We start from the raw sequence: 13,380 nt of genomic DNA, 5'->3' as shown, positions 1-13,380 counted from the left end.
TCACAGGGGAGGTTACCTCCATGCTGTTCTTGTGATAGTGAACACATTCTCATGAGATCTGATAGTTTTATAAGGGCCTTTTCCCTCACGTTTGCTCTGCACTTCTTGTTGCTGCCACCTTGTGAAGAAGGAAGTGTTTGCTTCCCCTTCCACCATGTTTGTAAGTTTCCTGAGGTCTCTCCAGCTGTACAAAACTGTGAGTCTCTAAATCTTCCTTTATAAATTACCCAGTCTTGGATATGTCTTTATTAGCAACATGAGAACAGACTAATACAGTTATAAGATCAAATCTCACAGACTTCATGAAGGGTTCCCCATGCTCTAGAGAATTCCAGCTTTAATTATTAAGACATGACTACTATCCAACCATGACAGGGTCATCCATGTCAGCTCACCTGTCCTAGGATCCTAAGATATAAATCTTTTTTTTTTGTTTGTATATATACATGGGTATACACACATCCCATCAGTGAGAAATTATGGTTATTTAGGAATAAGATATAAATATCATTTTTCTTCCAATTTATGTGTATTATATATATATATTATTATTATTATACTTTAAGTTCTAGGGTACATGTGCATAATGTTCAGGTTTGTACTTGTGCCATGTTGGTGTGCTGCACCCATCAACTCGTCAGCACCCATCAATTCATCATTTATATCAGGTATAACTCCCAATGCAATCCCTCCCCCCTCCCCCTCCCCATGATAGGCCCCGGTGTGTGATGTTCCCCTTCCCGAGTCCAAGTGATCTCATTGTTCAGTTCCCACCTATTAGTGAGAACACGCGGTGTTTGGTTTTCTGTTCTTGTGATAGTTTGCTAAGAATGATGGTTTCCAGCTGCATCCATGTCCCTACAAAGGATGCAAACTCATCCTTTTTTATGGCTGCATAGTATTCCATGGTGTATATGTGCCACATTTTCTTAATCCAGTCTGTCACAGATGGACATTTGGGTTGATTCCAAGTCTTTGCTATTGTGAATAGTGCCGCAATAAACATACGTGTGCATGTGTCTTTACAGCAGTATGATTTATAATCCTTTGGGTATATACCCAGTAGTGGGATGGCTGGGTCATATGGTACATCTAGTTCTAGGTCCTTGAGGAATCGCCATACTGTTTTCCATAATGGTTGAACTAGTTTGCAATCCCACCAACAGTGTAAAAGTGTTCCTATTTCTCCACATCCCCTCCAACACCTGTTGTTTCCTGATTTTTTAATGATTGCCATTCTAACTGGTGTGAGATGGTATCTCATTGTGGTTTTGATTTGCATTTCTCTGATGGCGAGTGAAGATGAGCATTTTTTCATGTGTCTGTTGGCTGTATGAATGTCTTCTTTCGAGAAATGTCTGTTCATATCCTTTGCCCACTTTTTGATGGGGTTGTTTGTTTTTTTCTTGTAAATTTGTTTGAGTTCTTTGTAGGTTCTGGATATCAGCCCTTTGTCAGATGAGTAGATGGCAAAAATTTTCTCCCATTCTGTAGGTTGCCTGTTCACTCTGATGGTAGTTCTTTTGCTGTGCAGAAGCTCTTTAGTTTAATTAGATCCCATTTGTCAATTTTGGCTTTTGCTGCCGTTGCTTTTGGTGTTTTAGACATGAAGTCCTTGCCCATGCCTATGTCCTGAATGGTACTACCTAGGTTTTCTTCTAGGGTTTTTATGGTATTAGGTCTAACATTTAAGTCTCTAATACATCTTGAATTAATCTTCGTATAAGGAGTAAGGAAAGGATCCAGTTTCAGCTTTCTACTTATGGCTAGCCAATTTTCCCAGCACCATTTATTAAATAGGGAATCCTTTCCCCATTTCTTGTTTCTCTCAGGTTTGTCAAAGATCAGATGGTTGTAGATGTGTGGTATTATTTCTGAGGACTCTGTTCTGTTCCACTGGTCTATATCTCTGTTTTGGTACCAGTACCATGCTGTTTTGGTTACTGTAGCCTTGTAGTATAGTTTGAAGTCAGGTAGCGTGATGCCTCCAGCTTTGTCCTTTTGGCTTAGGATTGTCTTGGCAATGTGGGCTCTTTTTTGGTTCCATATGAACTTTAAAGCAGTTTTTTCCAATTCTGTGAAGAAATTCATTGGTAGCTTGATGGGGATGGCATTGAATCTATAAATTACCTTGGGCAGTATGGACATTTTCACGATATTGATTCTTCCTATCCATGAGCATGGTATGTTCTTCCATTTGTTTGTGTCCTCTTTGATTTCACTGAGCAGTGGTTTGTAGTTCTCCTTGAAGAGGTCCTTTACATCCCTTGTAAGTTGGATTCCTAGGTATTTTATTCTCTTTGAAGCTATTGTGAATGGAAGTTCATTCATGATTTGGCTCTCTGTTTGTCTGTTACTGGTGTATAAGAATGCTTGTGATTTTTGCACATTAATTTTGTATCCTGAGACTTTGCTGAAGTTGCTTATCAGCTTAAGGAGATTTTGGGCTGAGACAATGGGGTTTTCTAAATATACAATCATGTCATCTGCAAACAGGGACAATTTGACTTCTTCTTTTCCTAACTGAATACCCTTGATTTCTTTCTCTTGCCTGATTGCCCTAGCCAGAACTTCCAACACTATGTTGAATAGGAGCGGTGAGAGAGGGCATCCCTGTCTTGTGCCAGATTTCAAAGGGAATTTTTCCAGTTTTTGCCCATTCAGTATGATATTGGCTGTGGGTTTGTCATAAATAGCTCTTATTATTTTGAGGTACGTTCCATCAATACCGAATTTGTTGAGCGTTTTTAGCATGAAGGGCTGTTGAATTTTGTCAAAAGCCTTTTCTGCATCTATTGAGATAATCATGTGGTTCTTGTCTTTGGTTCTGTTTATATGCTGGATTACATTTATTGATTTGCAAATGTTGAACCAGCCTTGCATCCCAGGGATGAAGCCCACTTGATCGTGGTGGATAAGCTTTTTGATGTGCTGCTGAATCCGGTTTGCCAGTATTTTATTGAGGATTTTTGCATCGATGTTCATCAGGGAGATTGGTCTAAAATTCTCTTTTTTTGTTGTGTCTCTGCCAGGCTTTGGTATCAGGATGATGCTGGCCTCATAAAATGAGTTAGGGAGGATTCCCTCTTTTTCTATTGATTGGAATAGTTTCAGAAGGAATGGTACCAGCTCCTCCTTGTACCTCTGGTAGAATTCAGCTGTGAATCCATCTGGTCCTGGACTTTTTTTGGTTGGTAGGCTATTAATTATTGCCTCAATTTCAGTGCCTGCTATTGGTCTATTTAGGGATTCAACTTCTTCCTGGTTTAGTCTTGAAAGAGTGTGTCCAGGAAATTATCCATTTCTTCTAGATTTTCTAGTTTATTTGCGTAGAGGTGTTTATAGTATTCTCTGATGGTAGTTTGTATTTCTGTGGGGTCGGTGGTGATATCCCCTTTATCATTTTTTATTGCATCTATTTGATTCTTCTCTCTTTTCTTCTTTATTAGTCTTGCTAGCGGTCTGTCAATTTTGTTGATCTTTTCAAAAAACCAACTCCTGGATTCATTGATTTTTTGGAGGGTTTTTTGTGTCTCTATCTCCTTCAGTTCTGCTCTGATCTTAGTTATTTCTTGCCTTCTGCTAGCTTTTGAATGTGTTTGCTCTTGCCTCTCTAGTTCTTTCAATTGTGATGTTAGAGTGTCAATTTTAGATCTTTCCAGCTTTCTCTTGTGGGCATTTAGTGCTATAAATTTCCCTCTACACACTGCTTTAAATGTGTCCCAGAGATTCTGGTAAGTTGTATCTTTGTTCTCATTGGTTTCAAAGAACATCTTTATTTCTGCCTTCATTTTGTTATGTACCCAGTAGTCATTCAGGAGCAGGTTGTTCAGTTTCCATGTAGTTGAGCGGTTTTGATTGAGTTTCTTAGTCCTGAGTTCTAGTTTGATTGCACTGTGGTCTGAGAGACAGTTTGTTATAATTTCTGTTCTTTTACATTTGCTGAGGAGTGCTTTACTTCCAATTATGTGGTCAATTTTGGAATGATTGTGATGTAGTGCTGAGAAGAATGTATATTCTGTTGATTTGGGGTGGAGAGTTCTATAGATGTCTATTAGGTCCGCTTGGTGCAGAGATGGGTTCAATTCCTGGATATCCTTGTTAACTTTCTGTCTCGTTGATCTGTCTAATGTTGACAGTGGAGTGTTGAAGTCTCCCATTATTATTGTATGGGAGTCTAAGTCTCTTTGTAAGTCTCTAAGGACTTGCTTTATGAATCTGGGTGCTCCTGTATTGGGTGCATATATATTTAGGATAGTTAGCTCTTCCTGTTGGATTGATCCCTTTACCATTATGTAATGGCCTTCTTTGTCTCTTTTGATCTTTGATGGTTTAAAGTCTGTTTTATCAGAGACTAGGATTGCAACCCCTGCTTTTTTTTGTTCTCCATTTGCTTGGTAGATCTTCCTCCATCCCTTTATTTTGAGCCTATGTATGTCTCTGCATGTGAGATGGGTCTCCTGAATACAGCAGACTGATAGGTCTTGACTCTTTATCCAGTTTGCCAGTCTGTGTCTTTTAATTGGAGCATTTAGTCCATTTACATTTAAGGTTAATATTGTCATGTGTGAACTTGATCCTGCCATTATGATATTAACTGGTTATTTTGCTCGTTAGTTGATGCAGTTTCTTCCTAGCCTCGATGGTCTTTACATTTTGGCATGTTTTTGCAATGGCTGGTACCGGTTGTTCCTTTCCATGTTTAGTGCTTCCTTCAGGGTCTCTTGTAAGGCAGGCCTGGTGGTGACAAAATCTCTAAGGATTTGCTTATCTGTAAAGGATTTTATTTCTCCTTCACTTATGAAACTTAGTTTGGCTGGATATGAAATTCTGGGTTTAAAATTCTTTTCTTTAAGAATGTTGAATATTGGCCCCCACTCTCTTCTGGCTTGTAGAGTTTCTGCCGAGAGATCTGCTGTTAGTCTGATGGGCTTCTCTTTGTGGGTAACCCGACCTTTCTCTCTGGCTGCCCTTAAGATTTTTTCCTTCATTTCAACTTTGGTGAATCTGGCAATTATGTATCTTGGAGTTGCTCTTCTTGAGGAGTATCTTTGTGGCGTTCTCTGTATTTCCTGAATTTGAATGTTGGCCTGCCTTACTAGGTTGGGGAAGTTCTCCTGGATGATATCCTGAAGAGTGTTTTCCAACTTGGTTCCATTTTCCCCCTCACTTTCAGGCACCCCAATCAGACATAGATTTGGTCTTTTTACATAATCCCATACTTCTTGCAGGCTTTGTTCATTTCTTTTTCTTCTTTTTTCTTTTGGTTTCTCTTCTCGCTTCATTTCATTCATTTGATCCTCAATCGCTGATATTCTTTCTTCCAGTTGATCGAGTCGGTTGCTGAAGCTTGTGCATTTGTCACGTATTTCTCGTGTCATGGTTTTCATCTCTGTCATTTCGTTTATGATCTTCTCTGCATTAATTATTCTAGCTGTCAATTCTTCCACTCTTTTTTCAAGATTTTTAGTTTCTTTGCGCTGGGTACGTAATTCCTCCTTTAGCTCTGAGAAGTTTGATGGACTGAAGCCTTCTTCTCTCATTTCGTCAAAATCATTCTCTGACCAGCTTTGATCCATTGCTGGCGATGAGCTGTGCTCCTTTGCAGGGGGAGATGTGCTCTTATTTTTTGAATTTCCAGCTTTTCTGCCCTGCTTCTTCCCCATCTTTGTGGTTTTATCTGCCTCTCGTCTTTGACGATGGTGACGTACTGTTGGGGATTTGGTATAGGTGTACTTCCTGTTTAATAGTTTTCCTTCTGACAGTCAGGACCCTCAGCCATAGGTCTGTTGGAGATTGCTTGAGGTCCACTCCAGATCCTGTTTGCCTGGGTATCAGCAGCAGAGGTTGCAGAAGATAGAATATTGCTGAACAGCGAGTTCACCTGTCTGATTCTTACTTTGGAAGCTTCCTCTCAGGGGTGTACTCCACCCTGTGAGGTGTGGGGTGTCAGACTGCCCCTAATGGGGAATGTCTCCCAGTTAGGCTACTCAGGGGTCAGGGACCCACTTGAGCAGGCAGTCTGTCGCTTCTCAGATCTCAACCTCCGTGTGGGGAGATCCACTGCTCTCTTCAAAGCTGTCAGACAGAGTTGTTTGCGTCTACAGAGGTTTCTGCTGCTTTTTTTTGTTGTTGTTGTTGTTTAGCTGTGCCCTGTCCCCAGAGGTGGAGTCTACAGAGACAGGCAGGCCTCCTTGAGCTGCTGTGAGCTCCACCCAGTTCGAGCTTCCCAGCGGCTTTGTTTTCCTACTTAAGCCTCAGCAATGGCTGGCGCCCCTCCCCCAGCCTCGCTGCTGCCTTGTCATTAGATCGCAGACTGCTGTGCTAGCAATGAAGGAGGTTCTGTGGCTGTGGGACCTTCCCAGCCAGGTGTGGGATATAATCTCCTGATGTGCCCTTTTGCTTAAAGCGCAGTATTGGGGTGGGAGTTACCCGATTTTCCAGGTGTTGTGTGTCTTAGTTTCCCTGGCTAGGAAAAGGGTTTCCCTTTCCCCTTGCGCTTCCCAGGTGAGGCGATGTCTCGCCCTGCTTCAGCTCTCACTGGTCGGGCTGCAGCAGCTGACCAGCACTGATTGTCCAGCACTCCCTAGTGAGATGACCCCAGTACCTCAGTTGAAAATGCAGAAATCACCCGACTTCTTTGTTGCTCACACTGGGAGTTGGAGACTGGAGCTGTTCCTATTCGGCCATCTTGCTCCGCCCCTCCATGAAGACCGTGTATTATATTTTATATAGGCTACTGAGTTGTTAGGACATAAATATTTATACCATCACTTGGTATAAATAACTTTCAAATGTTTAGTTTTCTAGTAGGATTGCATACAGGTTATGTAGATTATGACTACAGTTCTAAAATTGTGCACCAAGATGTCTGGGAACACTATATTAAACTCACAGGGGTCCTGTGAATGTTTTAAAAATTTAAGAGAAGCACAGCAATATTCAGCACCCACTGGACTTCGTGTGAATGACAAGCTCAAGGTGGTCTGCAGTTTCAACATTAGATTTTGCAACACTTTTTTGGATGACGCCCTAATTAACAAATATAGCTGCTGTGATGAAAGGTAAGTACTGTGAAAAAAAGCAATGTAGAAAAAGAAGAGAGGATGGCAATGGCCAATATGATTCCAAGATATGAGAAATACTGCAGGGCTCAGGTATGCACACACATCCCATCAGTAAGCTATTTTGGTCATTTAAGAATAAAATATAAATGTCCCTTTTTTTCTTTCAATGTATATGCATTATTATTTTACATGGCTACTGAGTTGTTAGGACATAAATATTTAGTAAGATATTTGGGCCTATTATTTCATAAATGGAACCGCAAAGTGTTTCTTTTGGCTTAAGGGTGCAAGAAAAAAGTTGAGACACTAAGGGCTTCATGAGCCACGGAATCTGGGAACATCTGGACTATGTATAAATGGAGCACTCTGAGTTGTGCCGTTCACAGTGCATGTGATCCGAGGTCATGCAGGAGAAATCATGTTAATTTCACACATGCCTCCTTATTAATCTTTCTAATTTTATCATCTCAATGAGTTGCCTACGATATGAATGTTGAGAAATACCTTCTCATTTCCAGAAAATTAAATACAATAAAAAAATTAATAGAGATGAAGGAAGAATGCTTACCAGGCCTGGAAGTTCACAGCATTTGTCTGTATTGGCCCATGATGTGGAACAAACAATATCAAACATCTGTAACTGGAACTATGATTTAAAAAGAAAATTGTCATTCAATAAAAAATAAAATTATCGTTATAATTTTATGTTATGTATTATATAACAGAATATGAATACATTAATAATACATGACAGTAAGTAAATTTAAAAGTAACTCCAATAATGCCAAACTAATTCTTTTCCTCAAACACACAGTGATCTAAGGTTTTGTCTACAATTTTTCTTCCACCATCTAAACCCTCTTACTTATCACAACTTCCCCTCTCATTTCTACCTAAAGAGTAAGCTTAGCTCCTCTGTTCAAGTCTTCCTTACAAAGCCCATCACAGCTGTTCCCAAACGACTGTCATCACACAACACTCCATGTGCCTCCTCTATAGCACACCTCCCACTACACAATACAATTATTTACATTTCCAAACTCATCCTTAGGTCACCTATCATAATATGTGGTAGATAAAAAGCACTCAGGAAGGCTTATTGAATTAATTCTCACTTCATTCCTTTGTACATAGACTCAGCAACGTTTTCTTCAGTACATAATGTAAGCCAGATACTATGTAGACTTTTAGGATACAAACTTTTTAAAAAAAAAATCATAGTCCTGACCTAGAAGAACTTACAGGGAGTGAGAGAGGAGCACATAAATACTGTACACAATGTGGTAAATGTCATGACAACTTCACCTTCAGTATTGTGAGAACATAAGCTATGCGTATTTTTATTTACGCCATTGATCATGCCATAAATATTTAGACAGGCTTGCTCCACTCATGTATGTTGGTGACAAGTCAATATACATGTTGAAATATACAGAAACATAATTATAACATCATTAAGGGCTAACACTAGCCTAACGACCCAATCATTTTTACTATATTTCTTCCTACATTATTTTCAAATATTAAGTGTGTGCTCTATTGCTGATCGGGGAGAAGGATGAAATTGTTTTCATTTTAAATCTGTAATCTTGCTTTTAGCAAGTGGTGTTTTCAGCAAAGCCTAGAAACTCCTGTTGCCTTCCTTATTTTCTCCCAAATACTACTACCCATCCTTCACCAAACATCTTCTAGAAAAATGATAATGCCCAAGTAGACAGTACTATTGAAATATGTTATTAAAAATGCATGCACTATCACAAAAGAACTTGTTCTGATAGTAAACAAATGAAATCGGGCTTTCTGTCATTATACTCAAGTAACAATGCCTTATTGCAAACATTCATTCCAACTGATCAATGAAGTAACCCCTGAATTTTCAAAGCAAATCCATAAGTCAAAGCATCTTATTTTTTTTGATCCTATATACATCTATTGAGCTGTTTGCAGAAATATGTGCATGGCTCACTGCTGTTTTTTCTAAGTGGTTTAAGGTTCTCCTCCACCATGCAAGAGTATGATAACTAAGACTGTCCAGGGCACTCAAACAAAAAAATTATGTCCAATAAAAAATTAAGTTTTTATTAGGTTGGTGCAAAAGTAATGTCAAAAACTACAATTACTTTTGCACCACCTAATAGAATTAAAACATTTGGGAAAAGACATTATAGCTTATTTTCATAAACAATTACAACAACAATAACAACAAATATTTCAAAGATCATAGGGATTCTGAGATCATGGAGCTAGACTGCCTGGGTGTCATGTCTGATTCCTCCACTGACAGATTGAGTCACTTTGAACAAATTATTTAATGTCTTGGAGGCTCAGTTTTCTCATCTGTAAAGTGAGCATAATAATAGTAGCTATTCATGTGGTTGTGAGGATTAAATGAGTTAGTATAGAGGAAATATTTAGAACAGTGCCTGGAACATAGCTGCTATAAATAATAATTATTAGCTTTCTCAAAACTGATTTAAAGAGAAGGTGTACATATAACACAAAGGCAAAAAAAGTAGAATCAAAGTGACAGTGACAGTATTGAGGACAGAAATACAATAGTAGTTTGTTTCCACAATAATAGTATCTATGAAATGTTTTGATTCAGAAAAGTCTTAGCAAATAACAACAACAATAGCAACAAACATTTGCAGAATGAATGTTACTATGTGTCCAGGACTATCCTAAGCACTTTGCATATATCATTAAATCTTCAGATTGCCGCTATGGGGTATGATCATAACAAAGTCCATTCTGTGGAACAGAACCGGGGAAGAAAAAGTTTAAATAATGTAACCATGTGTTGAAGGCTTAGTTGTGTTTGAGATTTAAATGGCATGCCCCATTTTCTTGTGGTTTATTTTCCCAGTAAACTGATCTTTGATCTAACTTTTAAAATGCAGATAGCCCAATGTAATCTTACAATGCCATTTTGTCTGGGGACATTTATTAAATAGGTCCCATTATGACAGCATTGCATAGATTCAGCGAAGTCTGCAAATCATTTATCCATTAAGAAATTTTCCATTTCTGAGTAGAGCCTTCAGAGCAAAAACATTTCCACGAATGGAAAGACTTACTTAAAGCAAAGGCCTTTCACAAGCCCCAGCATATATGAGGATTTCTCGAAGTTTTTCAAATAAACATCTACTACTTAACCACCTATAACAGTCTAATGTCTACAAACCTTTCGCTAGACTTCTGCCTTATGAAGTTATTGGGATTCTTAGGAGCTCAATTTATTTATTCCAGGGGTTGAATGCTTACTAAGTACTGAATGAAGCCAATATTATAATTTCAGGAATGTTACGTGGGCTGACTATTCTTTTGCAAGTTAACTGATGTCAGCAGCTTTTGTGAGCACAACAAATTTATTCATAATTGTTTGCACTTGTAATAGTTTAGATTCCTCAGCCTTTATTTAGGGACTTTTTTTTCCAAGGCACATTTCAGGGGATTGATTGAAAGAGAAAAAAGAGCCTCTGGCTTTTATTCCAAAAGGAATGACATACATATTTGTGCAAATTATACAGGAGACAATACAAGATGGTATGTCAAAAGATCTCATATTTGAGTACCTTAAAATGCAAGATAGTGTGGCTCAAAATAAATAATACTTGAGTGAACTAATGCAAGAAGCAGCCCTCTTTTACTTTTGTAACTTTTTTGTAACTAACTGAAAATTATAAAAGATATAGCTTTGCTAAAAAAAAAAAAAAAAAAAAGAGGAAGAGACACAAAACCTCCCACTTTCACTTTTCATAATCTCTTTCACAAGAATACTTAGCCAATTATGAATGTACATTTTTCATTGTTAGACATTTTTTGTCTGGTTTAGCACAAAAGGCAAGTCACTTGGGGTCAAATGTTAGCATGAAAATAAGTTGAGTCATTCTGATCTGTGAATGGGAATTAAAATGTAGCTCTGGCTCCATTTTCCACTCAGTGCCAAATTTTATTCTCTGAATTTTTTTCTAACATACTATAAACAAATTTATAATTTGAAGTAAAGCTGTGCCTGAATTTATATAAATATTTAGAGAGCTTTACACTGCACAAGAATACTGGTGAAAGAGTACAGAGGAACTAAACCATTTTCTGTTTTTAATTTGATGTCTAACTTTTATCGACACCATCACAAAACTAAGATTGTGCATTTACCACTTGTCAACTATTGAACTGATTGTTTTTAACTTGTTCTCAATCAATTTATTGAATTTTAAGGGAAACCATGAAGGCACTGATTAAATTAGAAAATAAAAATTCATAACTATTGCACTTGTTGGTATTAATTAGAATTCTCAGGTATAGACACACTTGGGGGGTAGTTTTGATTACTTTGCTCTCAAGGTTGTAATTCAAATAATGGTAAATCTTGGAACCTGTCAATGAACAGATAGGACATATAGTCTCTGGTACAAACCAAACTCCCTTCTCTGCCTTTATTCTCTAATTATCAGAGTCTGTCCTAATGGAATAAGCACTGGAATAAGAGGCAGATGACCTTATGGAAGTTGGATACAGTCTCTTATTTCACTACTCTCACTTTTTGAAAGGGGACCTGACCCTAGCTTCTTAAAGTCTCAGTTTCTCTATCTACAGAGTAGAGAAGACATAAGTATCTCTTTCAAGGATTATTACAGGATTAAACAAAATAATCCCAGGAAAGTACACACTGCCTAGCTCCTAGCAGAGATGTAATAACTATTAGCTATCATCATAATTTTAAAAGCTTAAAATAGATAATGCATGTGAAAATATACTATACTTTTTGGCAATTTAACAACACTTGTTTTCAAACAAGTGTTTGTAGAATCATCACCTAGTCTACTATTGATTTATATATAAAAGCTGTAACTCAGTGGCTAAAATGATAGGCAACTCCATTGCATAACTCATACGCCTCTGTTATTTGAACAGCAGGGAGCTAAACATATGCCAGTTGGATAATTACCTAAGTATTAGATTTGCAAGGGTAGAAGAAAGGCACTAAGAAATATGATTGTATGTCAGAAGCTCAAAACTTTTCTAGAATCATTTCATTAGGTACCAGAAAATGCAGGAGAAACTTCCTAGGAGAAAAAGTTTGTAAAGGAGAAGCACAGTTGTTAAGTTTCATTCCACATGTTTTAGACAGCTAAGTTAAGCCTGCTTGTTAGGTTAGCCTCAGTAGAGGCTATTACTGCCTATACAATCTTACATTGCTGAACACCAGTTGATTTTATTAAGAACGTAATTTCTATTGAGTAGTTACTGTATCCTTAAATGCATTAATCTATCTTCCATTCAATTATGGTTTATAAAGAACATATTTTCTTTAAAGACTAAATCTTTAGACTCTTCCACCATCTGGCATATATTGAATAATTGTTGGATTTGGCAGGGAATGGAGACCTATAAGTTACTAATCTCTCTCATATAATAATTACTCCTAGAATAATCGAGAATTTGCAAAACACACATTCCCTTTTGCTGGATAGTAGAGTACAAATGTATATCAAGGTTAGATTGGCAGTCTATGATTTCTAAATTTAAAATTGAAAACTGAGACTTCTCTTACCTTGTACTAAAATGATTAAGTAATATCCCTCAAAAAGCAACTCTGAGTTTCCAATCACATTCTTGAGATCTAACCTAATACATTCATTTCAACATAATCAAATTCTTCAGTAAGTGGGCAGACTGAAAATCTAGTTAGTAATCCTTTGTAGACTTCTAGATTCAACAAATGCTATGACTTTTTTCCTACTAGCCTTACAAAGAACTCTTTAATTATTGACTTTTATAATTCTCCTTTGTCTACTACTAGTTGGAAGTAACCACAGAGAGTGCTCTGTTTAATTTCTCTCATTGCTAAAAGTAAAGATTGATCATCAGTAGGCCTGAAACTTGCAGGCATTTTTACCTTCAGAAAGAAATTAGTTGATATTTAGTTGGTCATATATTTGGAGCATAATTATTACATACAGTATAGTTTAAAATACAATTATACAACTATCATTGTGAAACATAATTATAAAATAATTAGGAGAGGGTACAATATATATTATTGGACTATTGTCAACATCACACATGGAATATATGCAAAACAAAATTTTTAGAAAAGATATAATACCATTTGAAACAGACAACGTGCTATTTAATTTCTATCAAATGTTTCTTGAGAACTTACTCTGTTCATCAGTATTGATTAGACACTGTGGTGCAGGGTGGTTTAAAACAAAGACAATGACATGGTTTCTATTTTGAGGCATTTATAATCTGGTTAGAGGAGTGAAATGTAGATATATGAAAGAGAAAGAAAATGGTATGTGAC

At 37.3% G+C, this 13,380-nt stretch overlaps 1 protein-coding gene across 1 annotated transcript in view; it reads right to left on the bottom strand.

Moving 5' to 3' along the window:
• COL14A1 (collagen type XIV alpha 1 chain) overlaps positions 1 to 13,380 on the bottom strand; it is a 250,092-nt gene that overhangs the window by 77,951 nt on the left and 158,761 nt on the right. The window contains exon 35 of the mRNA XM_023223077.1: positions 7,636 to 7,713. Coding sequence (XP_023078845.1) covers positions 7,636 to 7,713 — 78 coding nt within the window. The remainder of the gene's footprint in view (positions 1 to 7,635; positions 7,714 to 13,380) is intronic.

The sequence above is a fragment of the Piliocolobus tephrosceles genome, chromosome 7 (genome assembly GCF_002776525.5).
Source record: "Piliocolobus tephrosceles isolate RC106 chromosome 7, ASM277652v3, whole genome shotgun sequence".
Lineage (NCBI taxonomy): Eukaryota > Metazoa > Chordata > Mammalia > Primates > Cercopithecidae > Piliocolobus > Piliocolobus tephrosceles.
This window is presented reverse-complemented; position numbering and strand designations above follow the sequence as displayed.